General features: G+C 42.6%; 1 protein-coding gene across 2 annotated transcripts in view; it reads left to right on the top strand.

Moving 5' to 3' along the window:
- Positions 1-22005, top strand: part of HIBADH (3-hydroxyisobutyrate dehydrogenase) — a 124270-nt gene that overhangs the window by 74931 nt on the left and 27334 nt on the right. The window contains exon 5 of one of the 2 annotated variants that reach the window (XM_050938708.1): positions 14101-14743. The exons of the other annotated variant lie outside the window; for it this stretch is intronic. Coding sequence (XP_050794665.1) covers positions 14101-14513 — 413 coding nt within the window. The 3' untranslated portion in view covers positions 14514-14743. Of the gene's footprint in view, positions 1-14100; positions 14744-22005 lie in introns of those variants that run through there. 2 annotated transcript variants of the gene reach the window in all.

Below are 22005 nucleotides of genomic sequence, written 5' to 3'. Positions count from 1 at the left end.
TAAATGCATTTTAAAAATGACTTTGTATGTAGGAAATTATATTGATATGCTGGGGGAATCACCTTGAAAGGCTCATCATTTAACTCTTGCTTTCTAAATCTTGGCCAGATAGCTGTTATATATAATTATCATTGTATTTGCACGATGACATCCCTGAGTAAACCTTTTTGTATGTCTCCTCACCAGGCAAACGTGGACAGCTAAAAGATTGTTGGTAAATTGGATCCAATGTTTTAATGTGTTAGGGAAATGTAAGGCTATTGATAAAACAGTCTCATTAATGAAACAAATCTAAACGTCATTGTGATGTACAGTGTCTGACTAAAAGATCTTGCTTGCTTTACAGAAATCACTTTAGATAAAGCGAATGTCCAAAATACAGTTCACGAGCATCCTGACTATTGTTTCATGCTTTTTAAAATGGATTGTCAGACTAACTAGACTTTTGTTCAGAGTTTTAAAATTCACATTTCTGGTAGTAAAATTTATGTCTGAAATTGTGTAGATACTGTGGCTTTAACAAGATCATGTTTGATTAGAAGGGTTTTTTTTAAATTAATTTTTTTTCAAAGTTCTTTGCAAGGAACAATAGCCTACTGCAGAGAGGTTACAGTACTGTGGACTTTGGCTCTTCTGCTTTAATGATACAAGGGAATAGCTGAGCAAGAATAAATGAGGTACTTGCAGTGAGTAAAACTGTGAATGGATTGTCAGTATGAGATTGGTTCTAGGAGCAGTTAGCCAGCAGTAATAGGGCACACTTGAGTAATTGAATTTGCATAACAAGGCTTGCTGAAGAGATCTGACAGGCGTAGAGATTTGTCTGACTGGAGAGCTCCAGATGGACGTGACCACACAGCAGCTGGGTGGCACGCTGCTCAGCATGGTCAGCAACACCCAGACTGTCAGCTGGCCCCTGCAATTGCACAGCCCTGGCAGGCCAGCTGGTGGCTTCTGACAGCCAATGGCCCCGTTAGAAAATCTTTTCATACTGCCTGTCAGGGTACTGGACCTGCAGGGACGAGTGCTAGGATGCCACAAGTCACCAGTGAGAGTTGTTCGGAAGCTTCAGAAATCTGCTTCTGTTTAAGTAGCTGCTGCTTCACTACTGAGACCAACCCTTCCAAAAGCCTTTCTGTTCTTGAACAAGGACGAGACAAATGTATTTTCCTGCAGTTTGTTGGGAATCTATCAATCTGAGATAGTCTCTGCATATTTAGTTCCAATACTAGTGGGACTTTTTTCTGCATGCTTGGTTAGAGGTGCACAATCTAAGAGAATTTTTCGAGTGTTTTGTTACCTTTTCAATTAAACACCATAGCTTGTTTCCTTTATCCCTCTCGCTGGCAGGTTCTGCTACAGTGAGAGAGTCATAGAAATATGCTGCAAAAGGAAAAAATAACACAAGCAGTAACCTAAATAGTAGTCCATGTGCTTAGACAACAACCATTTTAGTTACACACATTCCACATAGGTGAAAGATTAATATAAGTTTTTTGAAATTATATCTTGAGTATCATTTAATAATGAAAACTTAAAACTCCAACAATAAGCAATTTTTATTTGTATTTGAGAATGCTTTTGAGCTATTTTTTTTTAAAAAGGGAATTGAATTTGGCATTTTATTATTCTATGTCACTTAGCTATAATGTCTGATACTTTTAAAGAAAATGTCTCCCAAAAACTTAACTAGAGTTAAAAAAAAAAAATTTAATTAAATGCTTGTTAACTATGTTAAATGTGCAACAACAAAGTAAGTTGTGCAAGTAAGACGGGCACTGTTTAAATAGTATTTAAGAACTGCATGGTACTTGCGGACATAAAAAAAGTACTTCAAAGAGTTTAAAGCCAAGGGCCCTGAAATCACATGGGAATGTGTTAGCTGGGCTTGTATGATGGTTCATTGAAGTTGAGGACACAATGGGTCCAGCCCTGTTGGGGTCTTGTTCAGCCCCATGACATCTCCAAAAGTTTATACAGGAGATTTCCCCTCAGGTTTGGCTTCCCTTAAGGCTCCTTCAGACCAGTCTGTTCCCAAAAGCTTCCAGGGCTTCTCCTAAAGCTTGGTTCAGCTATCACTCCTTTTGGGTCTTCCTCCATAGACAGAGCATGAGAACCACCTGTCCCATGTCTCTTCTAGACTGAGCAACAGGCCCTGCCTTTGTTTCCTGCCTTGCTCGTGTGATCAGTCATAGGACCTGGAACTTCATTCTCTTGATCTTAAAGGGCTCAGGACATGTAACAGCTGTGCCGGGCCAATCCTACCCTTACAGCAACAGAGCCATGTTACCAGGCCCAGATTAAGCCAATCTGGGGCTCTAGGTGCACATCTCCTGGGAAGACTCCCATAGCCCCACTCTGGAACCATGGCTCTGCTTCTGGGTTTGTCAGTAGCAGGGGCCACCCACATAAGAGCTGTCCACTGATTTAATGAGGGAGCTACACTTCCCCTCTCCTTGGTCAGGCTGGCCTCCCTCTCTGGACCACCGCACCCTGTTTTCAGGCAGGCTGGGGTCTCCCTCTGAAAAAGCAGGACTCAGCACCCATCTGAGCAGAGGTGCCTATGTTTAGGGTTGCCTTCCTGACAGCACCACAGAGTTATGAGGGGATGGCAGCATCAAGGCCCCCTGAAACACACTCCTCAGCTGGGTGATGATGATGTGCGGTGGTGCTCCCAGAGCAACACATTTCAGAATTAAGATGAATGGGATGCTTCATGAAGCTGTTGTTTCAGCTCTCTGCACATTTAGGCAGTCATTGATTGCACTTGGGTCACATTTTCCAGCTTTTCTTTGCGACCATGAGCACTAGTGTTTTTTAAGAAGTGAAAGATGGATTCTGCTCTCATCATGTGACATAGAAACTGTAAGGGCACTGAAAGTGTTAAAATCAGCTTAGAATGTGTTTTGCATTTATTTCATTTTACCAAATCTGACTTGTGCTTTGATGTAGAATCACTTAAAATATAGCTTTTATAGTTATTTTGTTTATTCTACCTGTTAAATTTATCTGCCTAACAAGTTATAGATGTAACTTTCATAACAGTATGTTTCCCGACAAGGAAAGACAGTTCAATAAGAGTTTTATGTTCACGTTTGTTATTTCAATATTACCCATGCCTAAGATTATTTCCCTCAGGGAGAGTTCAATACTTCTCATTCCAATAATATTTTTAGTTTAAATTATTATTTTCTGCCAATCTGTCCATATTTTGGGGCAGAACCAAATTAGACATACTCAATTCTCTTTTCTGTTGCAGTTTGTCCCAAACTGCTTATGAAACTTATTAACATGGAAGGGGTATAAAATAATCTACCTAATATACACATTTATACTGAGTTTCCATCAATAGCAGTGCTTCTTGTGTATGTTGTTCTATGTTCATTCAACAACTTCCATAAGGAAGTTAGGTGATTTCCCCTCCATTTATCTTTTGATGTACTTTTGTTAATTTTGTTCAAACTGCGTAAAATTTTAAAAATTCTACTGGTAATTCATTTCCACTAAGAATCCTTGAATAAAAATTTTGTCCAAATCAACGTCTTTAGGTTTTGCTAATTTTCTGTGATGAAACTATCCAGAGGAAGTATAGGTACAGGAGGAAGGAAAGCTATGGAGAACCATACTTTTACTGATAATGCTCAGGGAATGAATTTTCATTCTGAAACAAATTACCATAATAGGGTAGACTGTTGTCTGCTAAACCGTAACTGGTGTTATCTCGTGTATCACTCCTAGTTTTTTCTCTTTTATATATATTTTATTGAAGCCCACATTTTAGAGTTGTGATAGCAAAAGGATGCTTCTTAAGAATAGACTTCTTATCTTCAGACCACAATAAGCCTGAGAGAGATTGAACCAATGCAATTACTTTTTAACTTTCATTCCAGTCTGCTGCTGTTCTTAAATTTGCTGCTCAATAACATTTAAAGTTTTGAAGCCTAATGCCTCCCTGTGCTAACGGCAATGGTTTTTAAAGGCCCATAAAAATCTAGCTGCAGTTATTTTCGAACTTTTCAAAGAAGATCTTAGGTATTTTTATAGGGCGCATATAAAACAAGTAGAAAACATGCAGAAATCAGTTCATACATGTGGCCCATGGTCTATCCAGACACATTACAAAAGGTTTATTTCAGGTTCTTGCTTCCTCCTGAAACTTTTGTGAGGAGGAGAAGAATTAGCCTAATGAGTGAGTCTATTGAAATATTTTATTTTTGTAGACTCTTAGAATTATTGCCTGTCTGTTTTTGTCTTTGAATACCCACTTTGTAGCCCAATATTTGTTTAATGCAATCATCTTCTTCTTTCACATATCTCATTATCTGGGGTTGGATTGTCGTGCAAGTATCTGCCATCTTCATCTGTCTGAGGCAGCACATAGATCCACCTGCTTACCATCTTCTTTGACACAATCCATCCATTGCTTCCTCAGTTTTCCTCTGGGTCTCTTTTCTTACCACCCTCTCCTGCCATGCCATCTTCACCAGGTCCTCTTCATTTATCCTCTGTATGTGTCCAAACCGGTGAAGTTGTGTTTCCTGGGTTTTGTCAGCCACATTACAGACTTTGACCTCCATCCTAATGCATTCATTTTGAAATCTGTCTCTTCGTATAACTCTTTTTATTGCTTGACGACATCTCGGCTTGAACACTGGTAGGTGTTTAACTGTCTCTTTACCAGCTATGCTTCTGCACCATACAGCATTGCAGTGCGCACCATAATTCTATGCATTTGGGCTTTCAGTCTCAGTAGCATATGCTTATTCCACACTCTTCCAGCACTCCCCAGTCGTGACTGTATCTCACTTTTAAGCTCTCCATCTTCCATAAGCCAGCCACCAAGGTACTATAACTGGTCTGTCTGGCTTAATTGTATTCCATTAATCTCTCTATCCAGTTTTTCTGTGACACCTCTGCTAACTCACATGATCTCAGTATTAGTCATGTTCATTCGCAATCCATGCCTGCTTAGTTGGTCATACCACTGATTTAGTGTTTCCCCTAGAACTTCTTTTGAGGATGCCCTTATTGCTACATCATCTGCATACATAAGCTTCTCATCTTTTCCTATTGAAGTCTTCCTGCTGACATAGTCCATCAGTATGATAAACAGTAGCGGACTGAGGGCCAACTTTTATGTCAAAGGAGCTTATTCTATAGTTCCACAGTTTTAGGTGATTTATGTAGTGTATTCACCATATGACCCAGGAACACCTCAGTGCCAACTGGCAAAGAGGTTACAAGTATATCTTGACCTTGGTTTGTACTTTCTCTTCACCAAAGAATATGATTGACATCTTAAATGAAGCCAGGGTCACACTGGTCATTAGTACAGTTGTGAAATGAATGTACAGATACTGGATAAAGGGTGTGTGTGTGTGTGTGTGTGTGTGTGTGTGTGTGTGTGTGTGTGTGTAATGTGACAGACCCAGACCAGTGGGGTACAGGAGTCTGGTAGAGGGCAAATATGCTGGTCACTGGATGAGGAGTTTTCTGTTCCCTGAGTGACCAGAGCAGGGGCTGCACTAGAGTAATCAGGAACCTGCTAGAACCAATTAAGACAGACAGGCTGATTAGATCACCTGCAGCCAACTAAGGCAGGCTAATCAGGGCACTTGGGTTTACAAAGGAGCTCACTCCAGTCAGGGAGGGAGGAGCTAGAGGAGAGGAAGTGCATGTGAGGAGCTGGGAGCAAGAGGCACAAGGAGCTGAGAGTGAGAGGGGGTGCTGCTTGAGGACTACAGAGTACAAGTGTTATCGGACACCAGGAGGAAGGTCCTGTGGTGAGGATAAAGAAGGTGTTTGGAGGAGGCCATGAGGAAGTAGCCCAGGGAGTGGTAGCTGTCATGCAGCTGTTACAGGAGGCACTATAGACAGCTGCAGTCCACAGGGCCCTGGGCTGGAACCCGGAGTAGAGGGCGGGCCCAGGTTCCCCCCAAACCTCCCAACTCCTGATCAGACACAGGAGGAGTTGATGCAGACTGTGGGGGAGATCACTGAGGTGAGCTAATCTGGCAATAAGCGCAGGACCCACCAAGGTAGAGGAGGAACTTTGTCATTGTGTGTGTGTGTGTGTAATGATGATGGAAAATCTATTCCCAAAGTCAGAGTTGTCAAACAGGTATTTTGTCAGACAAAAGATGTTTATCTACCTACCTCTGGGTCAGCATGTAAATTAAGCATCGTAAGCCAACCCAAACGAACCGCCATTTGCATACAAAGTCAACAAGGGTGTGTGAAATCAACAGGAAAAACAAACAATGGGGATTTTTACAGTCTCTGAAGACTGGCAGTAAACTTTGGGGCTATAAGTTGAAGGTAAGGAGGCACCCCTTTATCCTGGACTTAAGGAGTAATTGGGCGGTATAGTTACATTCATGAAAATGGGATCTTAACCAGACTTGATTGAAAAGCTCCAAAGGACATTTGGGTGAGATGAGCTTCTTTAGACAGGTTAGATTGTTAAGTTTAGTCTTTAGAAATTGTGTTGTGATTTTTGTTGTATATGTAACCCTTTTGTTTCCATGATCTTTACTTTCTCTTGAATCTCAAATCTTTGGTTAAAAAAAAAATCTTATCAATGTTTTCACAAATAAATTTATCTCAGTGCTGTGGTGTTATACAAGGAGGTGATCCTGAGTTGAGTCATTCAAGCTGGGTGTCCACACTGTTTCTATGGGGACAGCAGACGGGGGATTTCTGAGTGTTCAGTGGAGAAGGGGCTGGACACTACAGAGGACAGGGGTACACCTAGGCAAGGCAAAGTGAGAGCTAGGATAACACAGAGGAGATTATTTGGGCGGCTAACAGGCTGGTGGTATCAGGGAACTCACACCCAGTTAAGTACTCTTTCTTTCTGCACCATTTTCCTGTTTCGGGTTCCCTCCTGCACCTCATTGGGCCACAAACACTCCTCTTTCTTCCTCAGTTTTCCCCATCTGCATTGTCCACAAACCCCTTCTACCATGGCAATCCATGTTTTTTTGAGGTGGTTCCACTCCTCTTCAGCTAATTTTTTTTCTGGGTAGTTATCCTATACTGCTTGCACAAACTTCCCCTTAATTTCCCATACTTGAATCTCAGTTCCCTCCTTGCCCAATGCTGTACCATACTCTTTGCCACAAGAGGCTTATGCTGCACCATTACCATCTCAGTTGATATAACTTTGCTGTCTACAACTTAACTCCACTGAGATTTCCACACCAATATCATATCAGTCTGGACAATACAATCTCATTCCTGTCAAACTGTAGGTATCAAGGATAGAGGTTGTGCAATATGAAGATAAAGAAATCTCTCATCTTTTTAAAAGGCTGTTTTATGTTTTGTGGTTTCAGTTATAAGTCCTGTAATATTTTCATTGCTTCTCATTTGTCTCCGCAAGTGATTTTGTTGCCAAAATACATTTTTGTGATGCTACTGCTGATATCCTTCAGTCCTCATCGAATGCAGGAACTAATAACAACATTCTGCTTTCTGACTGGCTACTTTCCCCCCACTGCCTTGATTGCTCTGTGCTTTACTTATTGCTCCCTATTTGAGACTGCATACCAGTGACTGATTATTTACAGATTGATTCCTCCTGCAGATGCTTTGTTGTTTAATTTATCTGATCCATAACCGATTCACTGTACTTTAGTTCGTCACTTAATAAATTCAAGTTTTGTTTCTTCAATTAACTGCATCTTGTCTATAACTAATTATACCACTTCCCTCTTCTTGTCTATAACTAATTATGCCACTCCCCTCTTCCCTTCAGTGCATTACCTTTGTCCTCTCCTTCATCTCCTCCTCCTCCCTGCTACCTCTTCAGCATCTCACACCAGCTGTGTTATCTCCTTCAAAGTTGCCACCTGGATGGTTTTTGCCATGTGCTACAAAATATCCTGCTTTTTACTTTTAACGGCACCAGTGTTCCATCTGTAAACTGCAGTGCGCAAACACAGTAGTGCCTGTGCAGCATGTACCTTCTGGCATGCACATGTTACATGACTGGGAGGGGAGCACACCTGGCACAGCACCCAGAGCCCTCTCTGCATCCCAAGCACTCAGTCTTCCAGAGATGCAGCGGCTTATCTCAGCACCAGGGACCTGGAAGCAGGATGGACCCAAAGCTCGCCAGCAAGGAGGGATAAAGAGTGGAGACCAGGGTGGGGGAAGCTGGGGTTCCTGGAAGGGGATAGTAGGGGCTCTCCCTCAACAGTTGAGTCTTCTGGAAAGGGATGGGTGTAGGGACTTATGGAGCGGTAAGAGGCAAAAAACCCTTGAACTGGTTCCCCTCCCCCATTTGCACCACCACCTGCAGGAGGGTGGTAGAAGGCGGTCAGTCTGCTGATGGGGGGGCACCTGAGGGGGGAAGAGGGGGCATCATGCTGGTGGGGGGCAGTGGCCAGTTTTTCTGCATCTCTGAGGTGGCAACTCTACCCCCCTCTGTCTTCTTCCTTACCCAATACCCTTGCCTCTAATTGTACCAACTCAACCTTGGTCCTCATGCCATCCCCACCTTCTTCTCCTCTTATGCCTTTCCCCATCATCTGTTCTGCTTTAATGGTCCTTCCCTTTCATATCTCATATCCCTCTCTCTAAGCTTCCTCTTGCACATCTGCAAATGGATGTGGTAAAGTTATTAGGTTCCTCCTCTTCTTCCTCCCTCTCCTGGCACTTTCAGTCCCTCCCTCGTTCAATGGAAGTGGGAAAGCATTCAATCAGTCTCCTCTCTCCCCACCTCTTCAAGCTTTTGTCATCTATTGCCTTGCAGTTCCCTCTCATCCATCTTCATCTCTGATCTTGACTCTTCATCTTCCTCTCATACCTCAGGGCCCTTACTCCACCCTCATCTTCCTTGCCCAACCAGCTGGTTTTGCCACAGTTGATCATACTCCTTCCCTTTAAATCCTGTCAGCTCTTGAATTTTATGACTTCATTCCCACCTGGTTCTCCTACCCCTTTGAGCGTCCCTTAGTTCTCTCATTTGTAGTAGTCATCGTCTTCTCTCCCCCTGTTGGTAGGGGTTCCTCAGGGATCCTTCCTTTGCACCCTCCTCTTCTCTCTTTATGCCATATCTCTGGGTGATTATATATGCAGACATAGCATTGACTTGAATTTTATGATGACTCATCTGTACTCCAGGCCAGTCTTCCTGCATCCAATTAATATCTCAGCCTGTCTTGCTGACATCTCTCTGTGGATGTGCACCCATCAACAGTAAATTAATATAGCCAAGACTGAGCACCTGATCTGTTCCCTGAGGCTCTCACCACTCTCCTTTCTCTGTCATGGTCCGCAGCATCAGCGTCCTCCAATTTATCTAGTATAGGCTCATCTCAAGCCTATAAACATCTCTTTATCTTTGACTCTGACACTTTTTTTTTTTTTCACCCACTTGTCTGGGCAGTGTCTAAATCTTGCTGCATTTTCCGGTACAACTTGTCTAAGATCTGAGCTTGCCTGTTTGCCCACTGTAATGAAACTCTTGTCCAAGCCCTAATTATCCCCCTCCTTGATCATTGCAGTATAGTCTTCTCTGGCATCGGCCGCCCCCCCAAGTCTACTAACCCTGCTGCTGCTAAGATCATCTTCCTGGCTCGTTATCCTCCTTAAAGTCCATAGGTGCTAAAACTGGGGGTGCTGCAGCACCCTTTGGCTTGAAGTGGTTTCCATTATATGCAGGGTTTACAGTTTGGTTCAGTGGCTCTCAGCGCTCTCCCCCCCATACAAACTGTTTCAGCACCGCTGTTTAAGTCCCTCTTTTGATGCAGTGGAAGAGGGTAAGCCAAACACAAACTTGTTCTAACCTTCAAAGCCTGCCACAGTTTGGCCTCATCCCACCTATCTGTCCTATTATTTTATTGTGAGATCATCTTCGGTCTCCACTCTGCCAAGGATACCAGCCTCAATGAGCCACTTCTTCAATTCTCCTGCAATCATCTTGATACTTTGTCCATGCTGCCCCTGTTGCAACAGAAAGTTTCCAGACAAAATCCATAAAGCCACCACCATTTCCTTCTTCAAGTCCCTCCTCACCTCTGCTATAATGCGTACAGAAAACAACTATCTGATTAAAGGCTAGGTAAGTGTTGGGTAATGATTTATTTCTACCAGTTGGTTAAAATTGTTGAAACAGCCTGTGCTAAAATATTCTACTCTTTCTGTTTGCTGTCGTCCTCCTCCTCCTCCTCCTCCATTCCAGCCTGGACTACTTGTTTGTCTTTATTTTATAACTGAGAACATTTTGGGATGGAGACCATCACTTGCTATGTATTTGCAAAAGAGGAGACTAAGGGGGGATATGATGGAGGTATATAAAATCATGAGTTATGTGGAGAAAATGGATAAGGAAAAGTTATTTACTTATTCCCATAATAAAAGAACTAGGGGTCACCAAATGAAATTAATAGGCAGCAGGTTTTAAACAAATAAAAGGAAGTTCTTCTTCACGCAGCGCACAGTCAACTTGTGGAACTCCTTACTTGAGAAGGTTGTGAAGGCTAGGAGTATAACAGCATTTAAAAGAGAACTGGATAACTTCATGGTGGTTGAGTCCATAAATGGCTATTAGCCAGGATGGGTAAGGAATGGTGTCCCTAGCCTCTGTTTGTCAGAGGATGGAGATGGATGGCAGGAGAGTGATCACTTGATCATTGCCTGTTAGGTTCACTCCCTCTGGGGCACCTGGCATTGGCCACTGTCAGTAGACAGATACTGGGCTAGATAGACCTTTGGTCTGACCCGGTATGGCTGTTCTTATGTTCTTATGTACAGTGCCTTATACAATGAGGCCCTCTTGCAATGTTTGATAGAACAGGAATGTGAGAGTGGGCATCCTTTGTCTGGATTTAGTTTTCAGGAGTATTTCTGTAGTAAGATGTTAGCTTCTAATGTTAACTGTAATGTATATATTTATTTTTCTACATTTCAATCCATAGCATTCAAGGCAACCCACTAGGAAAGGCCAGTCAACCCACTCAAAGACCTTCTATATGTCAGGAGGTGACAAGGCAAATGGTTGCAGTTCAATGTGTCTCATAAATTGTTTTGAGGATGGTCTTCCAGAAATAACACTGGACTGTTTGGTATTGATCTCTTTAAGTCAGGGTTGGGCACATGTTTTTGGGCCAAGGGCCACATCTGGGTGGGGAAATCGTATGCAGGACTGGGGCAGGGGGTTGGAGTGTGGAAGAGGGTGTGGTGTGCAGAAAGGGGCCCAGGGCAAGGGATTGGGGCAGAGGAGGGGTGTAGGGTGTATGAGGGGGCTCAGGGAAGGGGGTTGGGGTGCAAGAGGGGGCTCAGGGCAGGGGAGTTGGGGTGCGAGGTGCAGGCAGGGGTCTCAGGGCAGGGAGTTGGGGGGCAGGGTGCAGGAGGGGTTCGAGCTCCATCCCGGCACCGCTTAACTAAAATGGCTCGGCGGTGACAGCAGCGCTCAGCAGGGCTAGGGCAGGCTCCCTGCATGCCTGCCCTGGCCCCACGCCGTGCCAGTTCAGGAAGCACTGTGGCCCCTGGCGGTTCGAGGGTGGAGAGCTCTGCATGTGCTGCCATTGCTGTGCCTCTAGGTACCTCACCCGAAGCTCCCATTGGCTGCAGTTCCCCATTTCCAGCCAATGGGAGCTGCAGGGGACAGTGCCTGGAGGCAAGGGCAACACACATGGAGCCCTCTTGCCCCCTCCCTCCCCACCTAGGGGCTGCTTCTGAGAGTGGTGCCGGGCCTGTGGCACCACGGGGGGCAATCCTGCGGGCCAGATCCAAAGCCCTGAGGAGCCAGATCCGGCCCGTGGGCTGTAGTTTGTCCACCCCTGATTTAAGCAGTCTTATTGTCTGTATTTTGGCATAATTTCTGATGTCAGTAAGGAGAAATGAATTGGCTCATAGCAGAAAGAGAGTGTAGGTCCTATCAGTGTACTAATACATACTGCATAGTTTCCTGGAGCCTACTCTTTTTTATTTCCATAGAGAAGGTACTCGATTAAAAGGATTAATTTCTGCCCAAAAGATTTTAAAAGCATAGCAGTGGAGCCATCTTGCCCAATTTTAGGTTGTTTATATTATAGCCCTTTCAGCTTTAGCTTGGGATATTGGTTTCTCTATTTTAATTACCAAATTTCTGTTATGATGGCTAGGTTTCTATTCCCTAAGTAATGTTTTATCTGTTATGAGGAATTTACATATTGTGAGGTATAGAAATACTGAAAGGAGACTTAATAGTTCTATGTCTTTCATCATACCCCTGTCTGCTTTAATATGAAAGAGATCTTGGAAGGAGAGTTCATAGGAAGAATTAGCCAAATTATTATCAGCTTTATTGCAGTTTGTAGTCTTAAAATTTTTTTTTTTTTTTTTTTTTATCAGGGAGTGAAGTGATCCATAAAAATCTGCTGACTAGGGCTGTTAATATGGTGTTGCAGAATTGTGGGAGCAAAATGGACCATTGTGAGGTAGATGTGAGAGAAGAATATTTCTGTTAAACTCAATTCATATGAAGCTTTAGAGATTTCTAATCTATACCCAGTAAACTTGTTAAGCACTGCTAGGCAAAATTAACTTTTTTTCTATGGGCTTGGCTACACTGCAGAGTTGCAGCCCTGGTGGTGGCTTTACAGCGCTGCAACTCACTCACCGTCCGCACTTGCAAGGCACGTACAGCGCAGTATCTCCCTGGCTACAGTGCTGGCTGTATTCCACCTCGGCCTTGGGGAATAATGACTGCAGCACTGCTCTGCTAGTGTGGCCACCAAAAGCGCTGTTGTTGGCCTCCAAAGGTATTTGGAGGTATCCCAGAATGCTTGTTCAGCCACTCTGCTCATCAGTTCGAACTCTACTGCTCTGGCCTCAGGTGACCCATCCTTTAAATGCCCTGGGAATTTTAAAAATCCCCTTCCTGTTTGCTCAGCCAGGTGTGGAGTGCAATCAGTGAATCTTTCCAGGTGACCATGCCTCCATGCGCCAAACGAGCCCCAGCATGGAGCAGTGGCGAGTTGCTGGACCTCATCAGTGTTTAGGGGGAGGAAGCTGTGCAGTCCCAGCTGCGCTCCAGCCGTAGGAATTACGATACCTATGGGCAGATATCAAGGGCCATGCTGGAAAGGGGCCATGACCGGAAAACGCTGCAGTACAGGGTTAAAGTGAAGGAGCTGTGGCGTGCCTGTTGCAAAGCCTGCGAGGGAAACCGCCGCTCCGGCGCTGCCCTCACAACCTGCCGTTTTTACAAAGAGCTGAACGTGATACTTGGGGGTGACCCCACCGCCAATCCGAGGACCACGATGGACACTTCAGAGTGGGGGGAGGGAGGAGGAGGAGGGGAGGAGGAAACCAAGAGTGAGGGTACTGGGGTGGGGGGAGACACCCCGGTGTCCCTGGAGGCATGCAGCCAGGAGCTCTTCTCAAGCCAGGAGGAAGGTAGCCAGTCGCAGGAGCTGGTACTTGGTGGAGGACAAACAGAGGAGCGGGTTCCCGGTAAAACGGCTTTTATTTTCAGGATGGAAATTTTTCGGGAGAGGAGGGAGAGTTCTGCATGCATGCATGCATGCATGCCTAGATGTGGAATAACACATTGATGTGGTCTATCACGTCGTGGTAATTGGCCTCGGTAATCTCTTCAGAAGTTTCAGCCAGAGCATGGGCAATGCGCTTGCGCACATTTACTGGGAGAGCCACTGTGGTCCTTGTCCCAGTCAGGCTAATGCGTTTGCGCCATTGTGCCATGAGGGTTGAGGGGACCATTGCAAGACACAGGCAAGCTGCATAGGGGCCAGGGCGGAATCTGCATTGCTGTAGAAGACCCTCCTGCTCTTCCTAGGTGACCCGCAGCAGCGAGATATCTTCCAGGATCAACTCCTGTGGAAAATGTTGGGAGAGTGTTCAGTGTAGGTGCCCCCTGCAGCTGTTTGCTTTCCCCAGCGCACAGAAACCCCGAGGACAGTACGGCCTTGAAGCAATCAGTCCCCCTTACTCACCATTTCGGGACTCCTGTGGGTTATGTGCGCTCTCTTTGGTATGGGAAAATTATGCTATTGTGAAGACTGTAAACTCCTTAACTGTGTGGGAATAACTGTCTGATATAAACAGTGCTGCCTCTGTTAAGTGTTGCCTTTTTTGCATTTCCACAAGCAACCTTGAGATCTTGGCTGCCCGTGTTATCAACAGCTCAAAGACTCCAAAACCTCCAGAAGAAGCCGCAAAAAAGCAAAGATGACCTGCTGCAAGCAGTTATGGATCACTCTGTCACAGAGAATCAAAAACTGCAGGACTGGAGGGAAAGGGAAAGCAGGATCTGCCAGAAAAACGCAGCGGCCAGGAAGAAAAGCACAAAGCAGCTGATAAGCATCCTGGCGCACCAAGCGGACTCTATCCAGGTGCTCGTAGCCATGCAGGCAGAGCACTACCATGCCATCCCTCCCCCCACTGTCCCAAAGCTCTTTCTCTTGTGCCCCAATGTCAGCTCAAAACCCGCTTCCCTAGCGTGCAGGTTCTTACCACCACCAGCTGCCTCCAACACCTGTACGTTCACCAACCAGCCCTGAGAACTACGACCCTTACCTTGTGCACTCAACCCCCATCACCATGCAGTATAGGCATCCTGAAGTGCAGCAGTCATTGCACAGCACTCCAGACAGGACATATTCAAACCTATGACTGTACAGTTCCCCACCCAACCCCTCTGCCCTTTTAGGTTCCCAAAATGTTGTGTGTCTGTCAATAAAGTTATTTTCTTTTCAATAAATGAATTCTTGGCTTTGAAAACAGTCTTTATTATTGCAGAAAGTCAAAGATACCTTAGCCTAGAAAAGAAACAGGTACTGCAAATCAGCTTAGGAAACACAGATTCCTACTAACATTGTAACCATTGCACTTCACTCCTGTGCAAGGCACCAAACATTACTGTTGGTTTTCAGCCTCAAATTCCTCCCTCAAGGCATCCCTAATCCTTGCAGCCCTGTGCTGGGCCTCTCTAGTAGCCCTGCTCTCTGGCTGTGCAAATTCAGCCTCCAGGCATTAAACCTCGGAGGTCCATTCCTGACTGAATGTTTCACCCTTCCCTTCACAAATATTATGGAGGGTACAGCATGTGGATATAACTGCAAGGCTGCTGCTTTCCCCTAAGTCTCTCTTCCCATAAAGAGAACACCAGCACCCTTTTAAACAGCCAAAAGCACACTCCACAGTCATTCTGCACCGGCTCAGCCTGTAGTTGAACCGATCCTTGCTCCTGTCAAGCTTCCCTGTATACAGTTTCATGAACCAAGGCATTAACGGATAAGCGGGGTCTCCAAGGATCACAATGGGCATTTCGACGTCCCCTACTGTGATCTTCCGGTCTGGGGAAAAAAGTCCCTGCCTGCAGCTTCCTGAACAGGCCAGTGTTCCGAAAGATGCGTGAATCATGCACCTTTCCAGGCCAGCCTGTGTTAATGTCAATGATATGCCCACGGTGACCCACAAGTGCCTGGAGAACCATAGAGAAATACCCCTTCCAATTAACGTGCTCGGATGCTAGGTGGGTGGTGGCAGAATAGGAATATGCGTCCCATCTATCGCCCCTCCACAGTTAGGGAAACTCATTTGTTCAATGCCATCCACAATGTCCTGCACATTCCCCAGAGTCACAGTTCTTCTTAGCAGGATGCGATTAATGGCCCTGCAAACTTGCATCAACACAATTCCAACGGTCAACTTTCCTACTCCAAACTGGTTCCCCACTGATCGGTAGCTGTCTGGAGTTGCCAGCTTCCAGGTTGCAATAGCCACCCACTTCTCCACCAACAGGGCAGCTCTCAATCTCGTGTCCTTGTGCCGCAGGGTGGGGGTGAGCTCCTCACGCAGTCCCATGAAAGTGGCTTTTCTCATCCAAATGTTCTGCAGCCACTGCTCATCATCCCAGACTTCCATGACGATGTGATCCCACCACTCAGTGGTTGTTTCCCGAGCCCAAAAGCGGCGTTCCACGGTGCTGATCATTTCCGTGAATGCCAGAAGGAATTTAATGTTATACGTGTCAGGCAGCTCACTATCATCATCAGACTCCTCATCACTTTGGATCTTAAGGAATAGCTCAACTGCCAAACATGATGTGCTGGTGAGACTCGTCAGCATACTCCTCAGCAGTTCGGGCTCCATTTCCCACAGAAATCTTGCTACACAGAAACCGTTGAGAGAGTGAAGATGGCGCCAAACGTGGACGGAAAAACAGGGATTGCTGGGATGTGAAGCAATGCATCATGGGGCGTTGGGACAGGAAGCAGAATGACCCGCACCCTCTGCCCCCTTCCCACAACCCATGGCGCCAAAATGGGATGAGTGCTCTGTGGGATAGCTGCCGATAATGCTCCACTCCCAAAACCGCTGCAAATGTGGCCACACTGCAGCGCTGGTTGCTGTCAGTGTAGCCGCACTCCAGCGCTTTTACGAAGACAGCTGGAACTCCCAGCGCTGCATACCTGCAAGTGTAGCCAAACCCTTGAGCCATACAGTTTCACTTAAATAACTGCTCCTTAAATACAGATTTGGATAGATAGATCTGTAATCTTTATCTTTTTTAGGTAATAATTTCTCTTTGCAAAGCAAAAAGTCTGCATTTCAACATGAACCATTTAATCTCTGCTTTGTTTTTGGTAGAAGATATGGGAGCATATTCCTATCTTGTTTATGCATCCCCCAAATTAAAGGAAATAGAAGTAGAAAATTCTAATACACAGGCCAGAATTTGCACTGACTTGAATGTCATGCAACCTCACTGATTTCAGAGGAAAAATGAACAATTTCTTTTTATTATATCATGGTATTAATGGACAGAAGCAACTCTTAAACTAAACCCATAACTCCCCTTTCAAATGTTATTTTAATGTACAGAACAGAGCCTCTGTTGGTGAGAGAGACAAGTTTTCAAGCTTACACAGAACTGTTCTTCAGGTCAGTGTAAGCTCTGTGTAAGCAAGAGAGACAAGCTTTTGAGTTAACAGAAATTGGTCCAATAAATGATATTATCTCACCCACCTTGTCTCTCTAATATCCTGGGACCAACATGGCTACAACACCACTGTATATTTTAATGTATAGTGAGGCATATCTTCTAAAAGGTTGCATTCTAGTCTAGCAGATGAAATGCATTTTATTAAAAACATGTTATTTTGTGGCTTTGCATATTTTAAGGCATACAGCAGAGCAAAAGCAAATAGATTTTAATTTTAAAGATTTTGCTTAATCAGATGTTTATATTCTCTGTGTATTTTTAATATATAAAATATTCTGACAATAAGGTGGGTTTTCTTTTCTGAGGTCAGCAGTATTTAGATTAATCAGGCTGACATTTCGTGCTGGTGGGTCATGAACTGTTGATAATAGCATTAAATGGTGATTCGTTTGCTGTGGGAAGCCCAACTCATTATCCAGCCACTATATTAAATCATAGTTACAAACAACTGGAATCTTAAGAACCGTCTACAGAAATGGCGAATCAAGGAAAGTGGGTTCCATTCCTACCCCCCGTCCTTTCCTCTCCCTATGCATGCAAAAATTGTTCAAGCTGACTGTGGTATAAGAGGTCGAGAGAAGTATCCCCTATTTGAGAAGCTGGAATGGTCCTGAGTGAAAAATATCTGTTTTGTATGAAACAGGAACCTGTGCATTTTCTGCTCTTCCTAATTAAGGGATATTATTTTCATAGTCTGGGTGAAAGGCTTCACAAACAATCAAAACAAAGATATATTTTCTTTTAGCTCTGGAAAATGCAACTTGATGCAAAACTAAAAACTAATTAAAAAGCTGTTTTTCCTATATATTGTAGAACATACCTTCTCATAAAAAATAAATTTTGTTGCGGACTTCTAAATGATTCTCTTGCTTGCCATTCACTGTTGAAGTAGATGGCAAAATATGTTTTTATCTTAACTCCATCATTGTTCTAGAGTTGAGAGAGAGCAACATATCATAATGGATAATTTAATAAGAGGTTTTATAAATGGCTTAACACTGAATTATTAATTAAGGTGGCTGAAACAAATTCCATTCCTGAAGGCTTAGAGGATTTTGCAACTAAAAGGAAATTTTACTTGACTTTTTTTAGGAGGTGAGTAGGGGGAGATGTGTGCTTTTGAAGTGCAGGTCAAATGTGTATTGCAGATTTACAGCTAAATGGATGCCTTACACCAAATAACCTGTGGTTATTCTACTCGGAACAGATCTGGGAGGCTTTTCTTTATATGAGTCAATCTTCTGGTGCTTAGCAGCACTATGCTCCTGATATCAAGGATTACTTAAAAAATGAGCTAGTCTAATTTCTACATCCAGCATTAGATAACTGATTATTCTAATACTGTTGGAAGACATGCTGTCCATATGTTAATTGGTATATAAATATTCATTAATGTGAAAAACATGTTAACCACAGTGCTGAATTCTTTCAGACTGAGTTCAACATTTCCTGTTCTTTCAGCTAGAATATACATTTTGTATATTTTATAAATGGTCACAGTAAGGTAAACATTTTTCTAGAACTATACTTTGCACTGTGCATATATTTTAGGGGTACAGGAAGAGGAAAAACTGACTGGAATGTGCAAGAAAAACATATTTTAACTCCTCAAATTAATTGCCTTTTAGGTTAAATACCAGCTGAAAACTGTCTCTTTAAGAGAACAAGAGAGCATGAGAAAGTCCGAGCCACTAGAGGTCACTGTTTGGTAATCAACTTCTAATGAACCAGAACTGTCAGGAAAGCCCTAATAAATTACACTGTGGATTTTTCTAATTATGAATTCCTATTTAATCATTCAATGACAAGTTAACTGTGGCAGTGGTTCTATGTACTTTGCATACACAGTTATGCTAATGTACTATTGTATTTCTTGGGATGCAAGTCCTCCATCATTAGAGCAGTTCATTACCAAAGACTCTCTTATCTAATCATAATTATGAGAAATAATTAACTTTGTTACCCTCTTAATTCTGTTAATGGGCAAAAGGCAATTTTCCTTTTTTTCCTTTTAAGTAGAAGAGCCTGGCATTTTATTTAACACTGTAGCAAACATTTACCTTTAAAGAAAAGTTGTTTGCAGTATTTGTTTTTTGCAAGTGAGTTAATGCAATAATGTTGGGGAAACTATATTTATTTTAAAAAGTTGACAGTTTTGTTGTGGGGATTTTTTGAACTTTGATTCATTATATTAAACAAATTGAAAACATTCTCATTTCCATGGAAATAAAGTCTATGGAGTGTATAAAGATTTGTAAAGCTGCAGTGTATTTAAGTAGAAAGGTGAGATCTAATGATCTATTTCTGTTTTCTGCTCTAAGATTTTTCAGTCTACTTTTTATATTTCCATGTTAAACTTTATATTAAGAAGTATTTCAAGAGTTCAATGTGATTTTTTTTAATTATACCCTTGCTGCTCAAAATTAATGTCATCAAGTCATTTTTGAGGGAATTGATGAATGCATTAAAGTTTACACTGAAGTGCACTATCCTGAGATAGGGTTCTGTGAAGTAAGAAAACCTAACTATTCTGCAAGAGGAGTAATAAGGGAGCTGTGGCTAGAGGATCCAAGTAGGATATTTTTGGTAAGAGAATTTTATAATCACAGTCAAGTAATTCATCAGATGTAAGTTCTGTAATGTTTCTCTTCGGGTTGCTTTTGTAGCATTTGTTCATAGGCTTGCATTGCTACATCATTTGGCTCTTCCACTGCTGGATAAAAGCTTCTGTAATTTCCTTTGTTTGGTTAAACTGAAATTATTAGAGGAAAATATTTGATTGCGTTATGGATACAAAATTAAGTGAAAACGCACCTTGCAAGTAAATTTGTACTTAGGAGGAGAAGTTGAAAGAAAGAAAGAAAGAGAATAGAATGTGGATTGTTTACTGTACTCTGTAAAGATCAAAAGTTAAGATGGGTGGGATAAGGATAGCAGCGTCTAAAACACATTTTTATGGTGTCTCAGATTTTCCAGAAAGTACTAAATTGTAGCACCCTCTATCCCATTTAGTTTAGTATGACATAGTGGTTCGCAAGCTTACAATGTAACCAGCAGTTCTATATTTTTAAAAGCTTTTCCTTTTTGATCCAACAAAATTCTATTAGATATTAAGTCATAGACTACTCACAGTTAAAATTCAAAGTTTTTTTGCTGGGCAAGCCTCCAATAGAAAACATCAGCACTGGATTTCTTTTGAAGTGTATTATGTATCATTTTTCAGGTTTTATATAGATCTAAGGTATATAAAATTTGTTGTATCATTTGAGAATTTAATTATTGCTACTGTTGAATGCTCTTATTTTACTAAAAGCATAATTGTGTACATATGCACACTTTCTTCTCCTCACATTTTTTTTGCTCCTTGAAGTTGAAACTATAAATCTGGGAGCTGGGAGTCTCCCTCCCATCCCCTTCTTCTCTTAAGTTGTTCAGTGTTTTCTTTAAAAAAAAAAAAAATTGTCATTTTCTGTTTGAATGATTTCCTTATTCCCTCCACACAATTAGAAGTGGCTACAGATACCTGGGCAGACTTCAGGACTGTGCAGCTGTTGTTGTTGTTGTTGTTTTAAGTGAGTCCGTGATTAAACAAAATACTTAAGTATAAACTTAATTCTGTCTCTGTTGAGGGACTTAAGCACATGCCTAGGACCTTCCCTATTCAACTGCGTCTAGTTAAGTGTTTTGCTGAATGGGGGCCTATATGAGGATGCCTTGAGAGAGAAGGAGAAGGGGAAGGGCAAAGGCACCATTTCTGAAGCATAGGGAATAGTTTTGTTCTCCTGTTGGTATTAGACACATTCTTTTGCTGTGTCTTTTTGGTATTGTGTTACTCCTGTCATGCTATTACTGGAAAATATTTTAAAGTTAATAAAAATAAAAATTCTAAATCCTTTTTTCCTTGAAAGAGAAAAATCACTCATTTCCCTGTTCTAAAATTGAAGTTTAAACTCTTGAGTGGACACCTGTATTCTAAATGGTATTAATGTATTTAAGACTCACAGAATCAGATAAAACAAAGTACAATCCAGTCCCAAAACGTGGTGGACTATGACCATTTGCGGACTATGGCCAACTGTTCCCTGTAAATGCAGAGAGGGATAAGTCTGTCCAGCTGCAGATGTGTGTTGATGAACTTGCTATTGGTATTCATCAGTCAAGATAGAGGATAGTAAAAATTGTGATGTTCATGTTGACTCTTGGTTCTGTCATTTTGCTTTTGATACCAGTAACCATGAGATTTTGACTATTCATCTGTCATGAGAGAGCTTTCTCACAGGGTACCTCCCTATGCCAGTACTGCTCTGTGTCTTGCCCTGGTTTAGTGTGGGGTCCAGAAACCCCATCATAACTGCCTTAGTGCAGTATGATCTGTACTGGACTATCCTTGAAGATGGCTCTGAATCTTGGCATAATTGATGCCAGAAACATATTGCATCAGTTCTTTGCCAGTTGTACCATGTTCCTGTTCCCTGCTGGGTAAAAGTCAAGGTGTTGCTTTTTGATTTGTAAAGCCCTAAGACTTGGACTCTGACTTTCTGAGAGACTGCCTTTCTTTCCACATACTGCCAAGGCAATTGTCATTTTAATATTTTGGAATATATTACTGTAGGTGTGCATGAGGATTTGGGCGCTTGAGCTAAATGTCAGACATTGGAGGTAAGGCAATAAATTCCAGAATTCAGATATGAACACTAATATTTTTTGTTAGGATTTGTATTTGACCGGGATTAGGGAGAACACTGGCATTACCTACTGATTTTTAAATGATTCTGTACAGGTTTTAGGCATTACAAATGTAAAGGTAAAAGAATTTTCTTTGTCATCATAATTTATTTCCTTTCCTAGTGGAGCAGTAGTCTTTTTACCCTATTCGGCAGCTTTTCAAGCGCTGTAATCTCTCTCTGACATTACAGTGACCAGAACTGAACGCAATACTTTATAAATTGCAGCATACAGAACAACCTTATCATAACTTGCTTTGGGCTTGTATTTTGTCACAGAAGCTATAGTCACTTCTACGTATAGTTACCTTTTTGTGACCT

This window comes from Gopherus flavomarginatus, chromosome 2 (genome assembly GCF_025201925.1).
Source record: "Gopherus flavomarginatus isolate rGopFla2 chromosome 2, rGopFla2.mat.asm, whole genome shotgun sequence".
NCBI lineage: Eukaryota > Metazoa > Chordata > Testudines > Testudinidae > Gopherus > Gopherus flavomarginatus.
The sequence above is the reverse complement of the archived record's forward strand: the minus strand, read 5'-3'. Positions and strand labels throughout refer to the sequence as shown.